General features: G+C 38.4%; 1 protein-coding gene across 1 annotated transcript in view; it reads left to right on the forward strand.

The window, feature by feature from the left end:
* LOC118272387 (supervillin) overlaps positions 1-16,590 on the forward strand; it is a 204,800-nt gene that overhangs the window by 94,895 nt on the left and 93,315 nt on the right. Inside the window, 8 exon segments of the mRNA XM_050693448.1 lie at positions 5,375-7,763; positions 10,102-10,595; positions 11,157-11,432; positions 11,661-11,852; positions 12,165-12,262; positions 12,264-12,498; positions 13,433-13,563; positions 15,726-16,292. Of these exon segments, the coding sequence (XP_050549405.1) occupies positions 5,375-7,763; positions 10,102-10,595; positions 11,157-11,432; positions 11,661-11,852; positions 12,165-12,262; positions 12,264-12,498; positions 13,433-13,563; positions 15,726-16,292 (4,382 nt within the window).

The following is a 16,590-nucleotide window of genomic DNA, read 5'->3' on the forward strand; positions in this document are numbered from 1 at the left end:
ATGTTTTGCTTTCATTATACGTATAGTATTCATACGCGTATCACTCATTTGATATTCAATAATAAAAACAGTGCGTATTTATGTTATTTTAATATGGACTTGCTATGTCGATGCTTTCATTTTGTTTAGACTAGAATTTAATGTCTACCATTTTAGTTTAGCATAGAAGTCTTTAACTTCTATTGCTTGTATAAGTATTGATTGATCAAGAAGGTATTAAGTACCTATAATCCAAATTGAATTTTGAAGAACATTTCTCTAAATAATTCCTTATGAATAAGTACTTAAGGAGCGTTTGAAAGCTATTAATATGTATCTTGTCCCATTAGTAAGATGGGCTTTATGATGTAAGAATGTCAAAAGACAATAGCCACTCTCTCCCTTTGTCTGTATATCATACCCTTTTCAACCCAGTGAGTAGGTACCTAAGTACCTATTGTTTATTACTGTAGGAATACCTGATGTACTAGAAATAGATAAATAGATCTACAACTACACAACTGTATGTTCGATTGATGCGATCGGTATGAAATTTAGAATAGAGGTAGATTATGGTCTGGAATAACATATAGGATACTTTTCATCCCTCGGGGAATGCGGGCGAAGCCGCTAAGCAGAAGCTAATTTAAAATAAAATATTACCAAAAAATATTTCAAAATTCTAAATGATAATAAAAATATCTTGGCGCATTTGACATTAATGAAAATTCGTCACATTTTTCCACTTGAATTAGTAACTAAAACTAGTGAATGCAGAAAACTGTTTTGTTTTCCCTCAAATATGTATGTAGCCGGCTCATAAATCGTTTAGAGCTTTCAAACATGCTTTGCTGTGGAGTATAACATGAAAATACGCGAATGTCTGTTTAGGTCTTATTACTGTTGCCCGCGGTTTTGTCTGTGTGAATTTATATACGTACCAGCTTCTGCCAGCGGAAGAAGCTAGAATTAGAATAAAGAGACTAAAATCTTTGTGCCGTTCATTCAAATTTGTCCAGTAGTTTTTATGAAACGGTTTAAGAAACCAAACATGTTTTTATGATAACTATCGTGAGACATACTAAATTATCTAAAGATGCGATGCGACGTCGCGCAAGCTACTGACGGCTAGAGTAGGCTGCGCGTCTGCGCACACTGCTCATGATGAAGAATGCCTCTGTGACTGAAAACTAGTAGAGATTTTCTCCATTAATTTACGTAAGAAAACCGTTATTTTTAATTAAACCAAACACGCACCATCTTTACAAACTAGAACACATAAACAAATGTTAGTAAAGTTATTATATACTCCGTACTCATTGGGAGTAAACTGGTTGAGTAGATAAAGCGTAAATAAGCGAATTAAACAAATAAACTTACTCTAGCATTTACAATTTTAGTGAGATGCTGTTTGTACATAGAAATAATTTACATACGGTAGTGTTGTAGTTTTGCGAGTGGTAACCGACTTATTCATTGCGATGTTTTTTTTTTTAACATTCTGTTTTTGTAGTTCAGTTAATTATTGAAGTGATGTTTAGTTTAAAGTTCAGTTCCGGGTTCATTTTAGTCTTGATTCGAATCTTTGCATAGCTAGTTGTAGGTAAATATGGGGATAATTGGCGAAAAATATAGTTAGGTTTTATTTTCCTTTGAAAACCTTTACACTACCTTTACCATTCGTATGAAGTGATTACATTTGACGATTGTCGCTAGCGACGACTTAATTTTTTTGTATGGCAAATTTTAGTTCGACATGTGACGGCAGAGGTGTTGTAAAATTTTACAAAAAAATTGTACGTCGTTGCTTAAAACTCATGGTAGAGGTACCGAACAAAACAGTCGTGATATTGTTGACTGATTCCATGTCCACAAAATAAGCAACCTTTAGTTAACCACGTTATCTATTCGAAATCTTCAGGCGGCTTGCCTTCGTGTAATTACCTAAATACTTGGAAAAACTGCATAAATTCCAGTGCAATAACAATTACGTGCGCCATGGTACCTGACTAATAAATTACCATGAAAGTATAGCATGATGACGTCACAACTAACAACGAATTAGGACGGTATGTGGGACAATAGTCGCGTGACCCCGTTCGCGCGGGAAATATTTGAAAAAGGAATATAAATGTTACTCTATGGTTCCTTAAGAATTCGGTAAAAAGGGATGGCTGGAAAGACTTCGTGTCGAATAAATGAAATGCAAAGACGTCTCGTGCTGGCTGGAATGCGTGACTTGTGCAGCCAATGTTTTGAATTTGGAATTTTAGTTTTCCTTATATTTTTTGTTATTTAACGTGTCTTGTGTATTCGGTTTTTGAAAGTCGACCAATGAAATAAAAAGTGTCATAAAAATCAACACAATATGACTGGACTAGAAAGAAAAACGTGTTCAATAAATACTTCTCTATTAATGGTACCAAATAAACAGCTTAGTAATATTATATTAATAATGAAAGCTTAGTAAATATGTAGTAACCTTATCAATCCTAATATTGATATAGATATGTTTTATTTCTTTCTTCTTATGTATTTGAGTAAACAAATAAACAGCTTACACGTGCTTGTGATACGATTTTGTCGTGTTTACTTTCCTATTCGTTTTATTAACTTCAAGTATCTTATGTGGTGGTTTTAGTACGCCATGGGGATGTTATAATTACCCAATCCTTAAGTCCTTTCTTTATTTGTCGTCCACAAAACCTGAAACACCAGAGGCGTTACAAGTGCGTTGCCGACCTTTTGGGGGTTAGAAGTTTAAGGGTTGTTGGGGTATCGATGATTGGGAAGGGGCTAATCGGGTATTTGTTTTGATAGAGAGAAATGCTTCCTTACGATTTTTAAGCATGCCTGTATCTGACGTTACAATAGCAATAATTTATTTACCAACGTAACAATTACGTAAATTAGTTATATTACAATCTGTTACGTGATATTAGAGGTCAAACGTTAAGTGGTCGATGCTAAAATGGGTACATATCAGGTATCAGCTAATGGACCGACCAAGATAAGCTGACAGCTCTAATAATGACGGACAAAGCTCTTAATACATACGATCTACTGGTCTTAGATAATGTGGGTAATACGTTACGGCTCGATAGGAACGGCTCAGTCGAACTAATAACCGTCGTCATCTGTGAAGATTCAGCCAATAAAACATTTTCTCAGTTATTTCTTCTGTATAAAGAATCAAAACAATGTATACTTATTTTTCAAGGTTATCCTGCCTTTAAAACGGATTGGGACTGGTAAATAAATATTTTACACTAAGGTAAATGGAAACTATGGTTTTCTTTTCTTCTCTTCTAATAATTATCTTGTAATTTGTTTCGTTGCGAGATCCAAGACAGTCATTCTAGTCCCTGAGACTCGCAGGACTTCTGGTGTTCTGGTGTTTTCATGGTTGTATCTAATTTAGATCCTGGCTTACAGGAGTTGCAGTGGTATTAGTAAATCGTAAACGGCTTGTCCCAAAAGAAATACTTTATACATATTTTATATCTTCATTTGAAAGTAATTGTATCTTAACATAACGTCTCTCTCGTTACTTCTCATTAGTGATGATATATTATATTTTTTGGCTATGTAAGTCATTATATTGTGACTTTATGTAATAAAGAATAATATACGTTGGAAATGTGATATGTTATTAGTATATTTTTATTACAATAAGGAGTGTGAGGAGGTGCCCTATTTACTAAGATAAGATGTATTAGTTATTATTCCAAGAATTTGGAGGTAACGAGATGTAATTATTTATTTTTAGAAACGTAAAAGTCTGATTGTTTTGTTTTAAATAATCTTAATGTAATTGAATCACTTCATTGTTTATGTTCCCATAACATTTACAATAATGTGGCACGATATAATTTTCGTATCGTCACGCCTGTAATCCCGATGGGGAAAGCAGAGGTACATATTACGGCACGTAATGCCACGGAATAATGTGTCTAATCAAAACTCATACCGAAAGTTAGTTTCGTCGCTCTTCATATATTCAAAACTAATCTGGATAAACCACAAGAGGAATAATCCAGGATTTTTTTATTTCTATCACAGTACCGCTATACAATGAAAAACTTTTCCAATTTCACATGCCTAACTCATGCGCTGCGTTTCGTAAAAAATACAATCGGTCCCGTCTGTATGCGACGCGACGGTACACACAGCACGTACCTAAGCATCGCTTGGCATATTTGAATTTTATACAGAAAATACAGGGATAATATTTCGAAAACTTTGTGGAGACATAGTTAATTTAAAAAATATACTATACAGATTGAAAATGCTTAAGCTCTATAAGCTAAATGAATTCGGAGTTTCTTACAAATTTAACATACCTGGAAAAATAAAGAACATTAATTTAGTTCTTCGTCTTTCAACAATTTTTTAATAAGTTGTCGGATATTTTGTGTATATTTAGTAGGTAAGTACTTAGTATAATGGACAAAAACCGCATTGGCTGTAGCCTGCGACGTTTCGCACATGATTGGAGGTCGTCCGGCCCAGCGGGCTTAATAGATAATTACCTGTTGGCTTTGCCACTGACTACGGTGGCGTACGGGCGTAAGGACACGATATAGGGTTTCAAAAGCTTTTTAAAACAAAAACATCGAATATTTTCCCTTGATATTTATCTAGTTAATCGATTAAATTGAATCGATAACGCTAACGTAAGTAAACGTGGTTTCCTAAAGGTACATATCCTATTAATAAACGTTAAATATTTACCTTGAGCCGGTAACTTGTTATTATGGATACCGTTTGAGAAAATTTGAGTTTGTAAAGTGTTCAGAATAATTTCGTTAATGCCTGGCATAACTTATTCAGGCCTCGATAGCGATCTACAGTGGTAGGCTAAAAATATTTTAGAAACATCGATGTCAGCAGCATTGACACTGTTATACAGCTTTACAAACACACCAGATTTATATAGATACACATATATTTAATTATGTTTTGTAGTAGTATACTGTATTTTCTGTTTAAGAAAACAGTTCAATCGTCCGATACTGCTTTATGTTTCATTGTAATAATATATTTTGACATCCTATGAGCTTGTGAGCCATTTTACTCTCTTACGAGATATCTGTGCCGCTTTTTATTCTGTAGCATAAACACAATTAGATCTTCAATTGTATGTAATGGAAGAGACTACATAATACAAAGCGGCGCTCGTTACCTACTTACAACAACAATGGCACCGTCCGCCATATCGCGCAAAACAACACACGAATCGACGCTTGCGCACCAGTCAGTGAACCTCTGTAGAACAATACACACGTGCGGGTCAACAGCTTCCTCTTCCGTCCAAACCCGTTGACCGTGATTCAGTTAATAAGCATACCTATTATTTTATTAGATTGTAATTGTGATTTCTCTATTGTTACAGGAAGCGTCGCAAAACCCAGATCACGCCGGTCCCTTGAAGCACCACACCCCAAGACTGAAAGCTCACTGCCGTCTTCCAAAGTATCTCCTAAAACTACTTTAAATTTATCTTTCGGAATTAAATCGACTCCACTTAAGTCTTCACCTTCAAATTCTACTCCTCAAAAGACTTATGATAGGCGTCGAAGTCCTGATTCTGGTTCTAAACCTAGTTGCATTCCTCTTTCCAAGAAATCCTCTGATCGAAATTTGCGGACATCTACATCGCCGGTTAAGCAGGACTTAACCCGAGACACAATATCAAGCAGATCGAAAGCAGAAACGCCCAGAAATAGATCAACTCGCAAAAGTCCAGAAAAAGCCAAGAGTGATACAGAAAACAATCGTATCGATCGAAGACATCGAGCTCAAAAAGATAGTGAAAGTCTTAGCGAAAAATATCATTATTCAAAGAAAAGACTGACTAGTTTAGAAAATAATTCTCCAAGAAAATCGAATGAGAAAAACGTTTCGCCTAAAACTCTTTCGAATGTTACTTCCCGAGCTAACCAAGAACCAAATGTAAATGCTTGTGGACTAGAAAATTCTAAAGTTACGAAGATGTCTACACTTCACGAAACTGTTAGACCGCATAGTTCTAGACTTTCTCAGGAGATGGACAGCTTAGCTGCATTGACTAAACAGACATTAGATAGGGTTAACAAATTGTCGAATAACTTAACTAGTAATAAGATAAATTTAGACACACCTGAACCTCGTTTTGACTCCATATTCGCACCGAAATCTGAACTAAGACATAATCACGCATACAACTATGGTTTAATTAATCACGAAAGGCCTGTACACAACAGAGGAGTAACAGAAAGGTTAAGAGATATAGACACGGCAGCTCAGAGACTGATTGATTTTGAAAAGCAAAGTGCAATGTTTTCTGATCTCAATAACGATACGTCTAGTCAAAGTCGCCGTCTTGATACTTCATCAACGTCCTGTAGTCATACGCCGGTGTCTATCTTAAAACGAAAATCTATTCACGAAGACAGTGCCGCATCTAACACTACTAATCAAGCCATTGCATCTCCTCCAGTAACATTTTCACCAAGCGTGGTCGAACCACGAAATGGTCGCTCTGAAAGCCGCCAGCGGCAAGGGATACTAAAGAAACGTCGAAGCTTAGACGAGTCGCAAGTTGCTCGAAGACGATCTTGCAGCCCGGAGGTGTCTTTTGCTGAAGATGGTTCCCTAGAAACAAATAAATCCATATTGAAAAATAGGAGATCTTCTCTAGAAGACGTTGTCAGGAACAGATCACCTGATGGCCAAATTCAGGGAATTCTTAAAAGAAAAATGAGTCGAGAAGAAGAGCTTCACACTGAGGATTTGTCTCAAAGTTCACCTGAGCCCCATGGCATACTAAAACGCAAATCCAATTCTAGTTCTAGTAGCAGTACTGCATCATCTCATGTTTCTATTGCTCAAGCTGTGTTATTAGCAGCAGCGGGTGGTGCAGAAATAGTAGAAGACGATAAAGAAATTGTGAGACCAATATTGAAGAAAAAGAGTTTCTCAGAGGAACGACCATCTCCTGATGTAGTGCTATCCGATACACCCAAGCCCATACTTAAGAAAAAATCGACCGAGTTTGATGATTACGACTTCGACCTGCCTAAAAAGCCGATCCTGAAGTCATCGAAAAAGTTGTCCGGAGACGAAGGACATGCTTCTAGTTTCGATTTGAGCGAAGACGACCGAAGCTCCCGAAGGCCTTCCCTCCTACGTTCCAGGACATCTGATCATTCAGGATCGGAGTGTGAAACAGCAGTGAGACCTATTTTAAAGCAGAGAGGTTCGAGTTTGACTAGGGAACGCAGCCAATCGCCGCGCCCACGGCTCTCTTTTTGCGCGGACAACGATGCGAACGTTATTAGTGTGACGAATTTCAGTTGCGACGCGAACGACTTGTCGGCGGCTGGACCGCGACGAGTCTTGAATCTCGCGCCCGCTCCCAACCCGGAAGAGAGCTACCCGAGTGCAGTGCTCCGTCGGAGGAATCTTCGGCCGAAGACAAACCCTCGGTCCAAAAGCCTCGCGTGTGATGTGAATGATGAGTTGTTGTCTATATTAAACAACCGAAGACAAAAAGTTGATGAGAATTGTGAAAACGGATTTTGTGAACCCTGGAATAGTGCATTTAATAACGCAGTAGGAGACGATAGCAAACCTAAATCGTTTCCATCAATTGCTTCCAGAATAAAATCTATGGAGCAAGCACTAACTAAAGACCTTTTACCCAGAGACCAGCCGTCTACTTCTAAGGCAAGAACTCGTGACAAGGAACGCTACAAAACTCAGCCCATTACAGTGGAAGAGATGCGGTCGATAACATCCAGGTAAAACTAATTTTATTTTTAATTTAAGCGTCTTTTACTTTTAAACGCGGAATGTATTTAGATCACACTAGATTTGAAAGTCATTGCATCTGTCGTGACTCGTCCCACACAATGTGCACTTGCTTGTTGATATCATTGTTTGTTGTGATCGCATTTTAAATATGTTGTGATTTACAGTTTTTCCTCTGTCATCTTGACTTGATAATTGATAAATGTTCATGTTCTGTTTATACTGCATCGTCTTTTTTCTTTGTATCTGACATCCTTAAATATGACTTTCTTTACAAAGGTGATTGTGCTGCGACCGGTGTTCAAATCTAAAAGTTGGCTCGTCGCCATTATTTTGATGGGTGAGCGGCCCACGCTACACGTGGGCTGTTCATCGAATGTTTTGTTCCGAACTATACATTGCGCTGTCCAGATGGTTAGTTAGTCATCCACATGTTTTTATTTTCTTATTCGTGTTTGCATTATCATTTTCCACTACTATAATATGAAGCAATCACTCAACAGCAATAGAGTTTTTATATGAATCGTAGTTAATGAAATCAAGTTAATAAAAAATTTCATTTTGAAAGCTCGACATAGATTCATAGAAGCTTACATAGATACATATTCTGAGTAGGGACTTAATTTAAATTAAAACAGATCTGCTAACTTCTTTAGGTTTCCCTTATTAACGGAGTTCCAAGTCTTTGAAGGCTAATCCTTTGCTTCTAATGAGAATTCTAGACGAGGTTTTCGTAATTAACTGCTTTATGAAAACCTTGCTCAAACCGTGTGTTAATTTGTGTTTTTCGATGTTCTGACATCATTCCCATTCCCTCAGTTGTTGTTTGGTTCACACTGGCAGTGAATAGCGTAAGAATTAAATTTGGACTGTGCAGATACGTTAAATTGTTTTCGTACTATTTCCTGTGTGAATTCTTTGCAAGCATGCATCGTTTAATTTCGGATTGTCCGTTCAAAGAACTGTAAGTAATCTGTCACACTGGACTGTTAAATATGTTCCGAGAGCACTGTTGAAAGTTTATTGATATTTCGTTATCTATTCTATCTATCGATATGTTTGTATTTCACTATTCCCAACTATGTGTCGGGCTCGGTAGTTTGGTACTGAGTTTTAATCAGATTCGACTGAGTGTCGTATTCGTTATTTTAAATAAAGCAACTGTTGTCTACTCTTTGCAATCCACAAGGGTCACTTCCCTACTCGGAGCTGCGGACTGCCTGGTGGGGTACCTGGGTTTCAGCTCGAAAAGCAGGAGTAGAAATAGGGTGGTTTTTAGTCAGACATTCCCTCTCGCCTCCCCCAAATCGGTAGAAGTCATTGGATGATGTTCCAGCTTGTGTTTGAATTAGAATTTATAACTGTACCAGAAAACTGTTTTAAATCTTTTTTTATTTTAAAAATAATACCTAAATGTCTTGTATGTATAGTAGGTGTTCCCTTGATTGTTGTCTCTTGTTGTCAAAATATCTTTTTATAGTGTTGGCATTACCTACTTAACAAATGCTACTGCATTATTCATCCTAGCGACTTGGCGTTGTCTCGCAGAACTATAATAAGAATAAATCCAAATCTGCCCACAGTCGTTGCGAGCTGATTGCCTTCATTATTGTATGATTGCATTCACTGTGCTGCTTCAACAAAATCATTAGGATTTGTTTTAGTTTGCGCTAATTGATTGTAATTAATATTGGTTCGACATAGTGCTAATACATTCGCTGGCGCTGTCTTGATGACGGAAATAAGCGCTCCAGTCGTTAGTGGGTCAAACACTATTTCTGGCTCTGTTGTGCTTCAAAGCACGCATCAAGAGTTTTATGACCGATCCGGCTGTGCGCTTAACTCCGCGCTCCCTTAAATGCTTATCCATTGAAATGCAGCTATCGTCAAACGTGATCTCCATTTTAAACTGCATCATATCACTCGTCTAGAAACTTTATTCTGTGAAATTATCCTAACCTTATCTAATTTAAAGCTATATAGTCAATAACTGTATAAGAAATGTTATACATTGAAGTAAATATTGTAGTACTATCAGCACAACGAAATAAAAAACACTTATAAAAAATTATGTCCGTCTGCTATTCGGCAGTAAATCGTTTATAGATCGAACCTCGATCGATAACGTTCAAATCGAGAACAGACATTTATATTTAGCTTATATTGCCGATGGTGTCAAACTTCCCTAAAACGATAGATCGGCGACGCCGATCCAATCACTCACGCCATAATTCATCGAAATTTATGAAGGCGAGCTGAAACAGCGACCGTCTCTTTCTTATGTACGGGTGTGTTCTACTTTAAAATGTTTCTTTTCTCATTTCGCAGTTTGGAACCGGGCCAAGCGCGTTTCCCAGCGTTCGGCCCCGCGGGCTGTAGTTTTCCGAGCCGACCCGTCGAGTCCGGTATTGCTCCCTCTAACAGGGGCCCTTATCCCCTACCAGGGGAACCCGAACCAGATCCCTTCGCAGACTTCGCGCAGGCATTGGATTCGCCACCGTACGGTGCCATCTCGTTCAATGCCAAGTCTCCTACTACAGCCAATGGGTTTTCTGACGGTGGTAGTACCAAGGACGACAGCTACGGTGAAGCAACATTTCTAGACTTTGAAAACATCGATGTGAATTCTGAAAGGAAACAATCGACGTTGGATGAAATTGAACAAGAAGTGAACAAAGTGCGCGTGGCTTTAGACGAGGACAGTCGCGCTCTGGAAGAAGACGAAAGGCACCAAGCCGAGGCCGACAACTGGAGCTTGAATGTGTCGTGTGACAGTGGAGTGTATAACCGCGCTTCCTCCAGAGATTCCGGTCCACATTCCGGTAAGTCTTTCTCTGAAATTCACTAATGACGCTGGGCAGTTGGTTAGTTTATTAAACTCGTAAACTTATTTTTATCGGAACGAACGTGCAGAGCGCTATAGTGTAAAACATCGTTAGGCTTATTTAGTGCGTCCAGTAGTGACAAGTGTCAGTGTCATAAAGTACCCATATGAAAGCGATCAGTTGTGTCCGGCGCGGCCGGCGTTAACTTGCGGTTTGTTTACGTTCTGTTTGGTAAAATTAGATTTTACCGAATGCGCCGCTATTCGTATTAGGTCGGTTTTGAAAATAAACACAGTATAACCTTGCAGATGTCTCTCGGCCCACTTATTTGGGTCAATGTAATGCACGTGTTCTTTGTCAAACGTCATTGCATTACTTGAAGGTAGATTAATCGGTTATTAAGCGATTTGTGTCGTTTTTTTGCCTAATTCTTTGTTGTCATTGAAATATGAGCAAACGAAAAACTGTTCAATAAATACTTTACACTTTTGATTGCTGTTTCTTGATATTATGTCGAAATGTTTCCTCTCTTGTAATATTTAATTCGCAATATTCCAGGCGAGGAGCTTGGCTTGATCGAAAGCCAAGAGATCAGAGACAATCACGCAACAAACAGTAGTAGCAACGAGTGGTCGTCTTCGTCTATCGAGCGTGGTCTTCTCACCATGGACCGTGAGAGGAAGTCCACCGAGAACGAGGCTCTGAGGAGTCCCGAAGAAGCAGGCAGCGATGATGAGAACAGGGAACCAAGTGGATTTGCTCTCGGTCTGGTCAAGAGCAACAGCGTGGTGGCTCGGGCCAGTATGTGGCAACAGCTGCAACAGCAGGCTAAAGGTAATTGTTTACTTTCGGTTAATCTTTACAAACATTGTAAAACAGATGTTCTTAAAAGAAAAGTTCATTTCATTTCAAACATAACGCCAAGACGTTACGACATGACTGCTATGGATATAAATTCGTTATTTATGTCTTGTTTAGTAATCATGAAATCTGGATGATTCGAAAATTTGTGAGTCACACATTATAAATGTATTATTACATTGGCGAACATGCATGTTCCAGGAACTCCAAAACCTCTGCTCCGTCACAGTCGTTCCAAATTGAAGGAGGGACCCTCCGTGGCGGACAGATTCAAAAGCCAGCCGATATCCTTCCCAGCGCCCGTGGTCAGCCCCAACGAGTCTACCGAGGAACAAGCACTCCCGCTGCCTCAATCCAAAAGTACTGCCAACGTGCTCGACAGGGACGAAGATGGTAAGGCTCCGACTGTTGCGATACAGTAGCTTTGCAGTTCAATAGAAACAGTAAATGTATCTCTGAGTTTTGTCCTTTTCGTAAAATTTTCAATATTTTTATTTTTAAAGCAATCAAATAGTAATTGATCGACAATCAAAGGCATGTAAATTTTGCATTACAGTCAAAACATTCGCTTTCTGTCTTATGTATCGTCGGCTTTTGTTTCTTTTTTGCATGTCCTCGACTACTCTACTATGTGTATGTCCCGGGCTCTATCGTAAACACAACTGCACAATGTTATGTAAATACGCACACACTCACCGGTGGCAGCTAAGTTAGACGAAGACGACCCGGCGAAGATGTCCCTGTCGGAGAAGATGAAGATGTTTAACTCGAAGCTGACGCACAAGCCGCCGGTGGCGGGCGCGGGCGCGGGCGCGGGCGGCGCGCGCGCGGGCCGGCCGGCTGCGCACCATGCCGGTGCTGGCCAGCCAGCTGCAGCAGGCGCTGGACCAGAACGAGCGCCTCACCAAGTCGCTCACTCACGACGATGTGCCCCGTAATAACGATTTTCAATTGAAAATGGAGCTGTTCCGTTCGGCCAGCGCCAAGAACACGTCTTTAGAGTATATTATGAGGCAGAACGCCAAGTTTAGGAGCTTAGGTCTGATTTGTTCATTATTTTGAGTTTGACTTTGTCGTTTGCTTGATCAGTTTCGCTTCTGTGGGCTCGATCGGTACTAATACCATCGGTGTAATATTGTAGTCGTAAGTCCTGTATACCCAGTGCATGCTGTATAACTTTTGCACGATTTAATCGCACGTTTTGTTGTATTAATTATTTTAACATGTTAGGTTTATACAATGCTGGTGTTGTGTAGTTTGTCATAATATATTCGTTGTTTGGTCGAGTTCTTTTGTTGTTTTATGACGTCTGACAATGCGGAGTGATTTTATAAGAAACACGTGGATAACGTTGCGAGGCTTGAGTAACAATTAAACCGAGTGCATGCACCGCTGAACGTGTTCCGAATAATCCGTCACCTCCACTGAGATTTTGACATGAATCGTGATATTTAACAGATCACTGTATTATATTCTGAGCTCAATAATCCAGTTAGTCATTGGCTCGCTCGATGTTACTCAGCAGTTATTCATATTGTATATCTCACACAAATATCATGGAAGATCGTCAACTAGTCATGGAGAGCTGTCAGAACCCATGAGATCGCTTTCTTAAGGTCACGACACAGATACGTAGGTGGGGACGGGACGGGATAGCTAATTTTATTTTAGTAATTGTGTAATAGTAGAAAAATGTTACATTGTTTTGATTTTTACTAAGAACCTTCTCTTTGAAGTATTTTGTCGTTTGAAGACAATGAAATATTGGACCGATCTATTAGAACTTTTATGCTGTTTTTATTAACATAATATGTCGTAATATTTATTAGAATTTAACAATTATATTTTATTGAGAGATTAAACTACCGTCCTTCGGCTTCACTAATCTTCTATCTATGTATCTGACGCTTTGTATATACAGGGGGCTGATATTTTCATATTACAGTTTTTTAAGTTAAGCTGTCATGTTTCAGATTTGGATGACGATTCTTCGTCGGAGCGGGCTCAGCGCATGATAACTCCCGAAGTGAGGGGCATCCTCAAGTCCGGGTCAACTGTTGTGCCTTCGAGGCCCAAGACCTTAGCTAAGGGAGAAAGCTCAGAGGTTTGTACAGTTAGTATACCCTTTGCTTTTTTTCCACACCTAATTACAATTCACGCACGCTACACCTCTGCATCACCCTGTAATAGAACGATAATAGCCTACGTTGAGATGGGAAATGTTAAGCACGCGTTTTGATAACGCATGCTTAAAGTCTAGGCGTTTACGCGGCGACTACGCGCGTTTAGCGCGCGTTGCCATGCGAACGGCCTGAATAAAATGTATGTAAAATGCATCTAGTTGTAATCGCGTGTTCTAAAAATGCGACACTTGCTATCCAAACATAGGCATAGTAAACTTATTCCTCTAGTTTTCATAACTTCACCTAACTAACTGAACCAGACACCAAACATGGGCCTATGTGTATTGTAAAAGCGCTTGCAAACGCTTTACTAATGAAACAAGCAAATTATATTAAAACCGTAACTGTATGTTAAATCCCAACGTAACTTTCTATTTAAAACCTTTCATTTCATAACGTCCTAATTTTGAAGCCATTAAAAAAATATATGGGCTCGACCGATATTGATATGAACTAAAATAGTTCAATATACATTAACTATAGGAAATAAATATAGCATCGTATGTATGTACGTAAGGATAAATCTGTGCGTAATGCTGTTGGTATGCATCGCATTTCAATGTAAGCTTGAAACGATATTTAATAGAGTTTATCAAAAATTTGCACTGAATTTTCTTGTGTGTTTTTTTGTAAACTAGCTGACCCAGCAAACGTTGTTTTGTCTTATAAATTATTTCTAGAAAATAGATAATACCCGATTCTCAGACCTACTGAATACGCATATAAAATTTGGTAAAAATCGGTCAAGCCATTTCGGAGGAGTACGGTAACTAATATTGTGATATGGAAATTTTATATATTAGATTTAGCAATTAAAATTGATCTTCAAGTGGTCGCACGACTACGTGTAAGAATAATTACCTATGCATTTATTTAGTGTAATCTCCATCCTTAATATAATCTTTATATATATAATTCTTCTGTACGTGTGTATGTCACTGAACTTCTCTTAAACGACTGGATCGATTTTGATGATTTTTTTTGTGTGTGTTCAAGGGGATCTGAGAATGGTTTACATTCACAATTTTGTCCGCTTGACAATGTTTTTTTAATTAAATTTTAATTTATTTGTAGTTGTTGATTTTGGAATGTTTTACATTGGATCCGGCAGACGGCGCTACCATCGCAGTGTCAAATATAAATGACGTTAGATATTGTTATAACAATTGAATAATAATTTTCATCAAAATGGTCAAGAAGGTTTTAGCTTATTAAAAAAAGATTAAAATTTTCAAATTAAAGACGTGTAGACAGGACAACGTCTGTCGGGTCCGCTAGTTTGTACATATACTTAAAATAGAGCTACGAGTAGCATTGCCTCGTAATTATTGGCTCACAGACGGTAATTTTAAGTCCGCTATTACTTCTAGCCATATGGCAGACGTATTAGATGCATTCAGTATTAGTCATCTCGATTATATAACATATTGAATTATGTATATGTGATAGCTAGGTCAGTTACTTGGATGTTGGATGACATTGTCAATCTCAACTCCGGATGTTCTGAATATTGGCACGACTCATCTACAGATGTTGTGGTGGATAGATAACTTACTGGGTGGATAAAATACATATGAATACATATTTTATAAATGCGATAGTAATAAAGAGTAGGTTTACTATTATTTCATTTCTATTAAAAATATAAAAATATGGCCCACGATAGGACGTTCTTCTTAGCCGTACAAACATACAGATTCGCACACACATCACACCTAGATGTTTACTTTATATATATATATATATATATTTATTACTTTTAATTTGCATTGTTACTACAGAACGAAAATCTAGACTAATAAATGAAATTGGAGGGTCTTTATTTCTCTGTCTGTCTATCTGTTCTCGCTAACCTCTGAAATCGCAGGACTGATTTTAACGTGGCTATTATTGGCAGGGAGCTGATATACTAAGGAAGTAACTTAGGCTTCTTTTATTTGTCACAAAGTCCATAATCTACGCGAGCGACGCCACAGGCTTCAGCTAGTATATTCTAATATGGCATGCTAATTTGAGTATGTAAGCTTTAGTTGTGTGAGCTTTATGTTTCAAAATTATTAAATATACCAATTTATTGTTACAGGGCCTTAAAGACGAAGGCATCGATAGTTCATCAGACGAAGACTCAGTGTCTTCAAGCGTATCATCATCAGAGAAAAGCTGTTCATCATCAGACAGCTCCGACGAGCTCCCAGACCCGAAACCTAGAAGATTCCAACGCAAACCGAACAAATTGAAATCTTCTAGAACAGAATCGGACATACCGAGACATCCTGAAGCATTCCCCTGCAAGATTAAGCTACCAGGAGCGAATGAGTTAAAGGAGAGGTTGACACAAGCCAAAAACCCTGATGTTAAGATCCCGATGCTGGGTAAACTTGGCAGGAAACCTTCAGAAGAGGCGAAGAAGGAGGACGACCAAAATAGGTTTAGAAGATTCGTTAAGAAGATTGATGAGCCTATTCAACTAGGCAAGTTAAGAAGGCCTGCGGAGAAGGTGCCGCCACCAGCCCAAGAAGTTCCACCTCCAGTGCTTAAGATATCGCAGTTGAACCAGGCTGCTAAGAACAAGTTCTTCGGTTTAGATCCTGTGAAGAAAGAGAAGAGTATTGATGAGCTAACTGCTGCTGTCAGAAAATACATTCCACCTGTAAGTTTTGTTGTATTATTTTGTATCACTGTTTAGTGATTTATAAATACTTTAAGTATTAAATGATCAATCAACGGCCCCTGATAGTTCGGTCCTGAACAATTAGTCTCTTCTACATTAGCGGGTTTATATGCTTGACGGGCGAACCGGAGATTGCAATATAAAGGTTTAGGTTTATCACAGGGCTTAGTACGAGTTTGAGTACTGAACTGCCCAATCAGCCAAACCCGAATGTGCTCTCATTACGATTTCGTTAAACGTAAAACATACTTACACTAAAGGTACAGACATTACTGCT

The sequence above is a fragment of the Spodoptera frugiperda genome, chromosome 4, assembly GCF_023101765.2.
Source record: "Spodoptera frugiperda isolate SF20-4 chromosome 4, AGI-APGP_CSIRO_Sfru_2.0, whole genome shotgun sequence".
NCBI classification, from domain to species: domain Eukaryota; kingdom Metazoa; phylum Arthropoda; class Insecta; order Lepidoptera; family Noctuidae; genus Spodoptera; species Spodoptera frugiperda.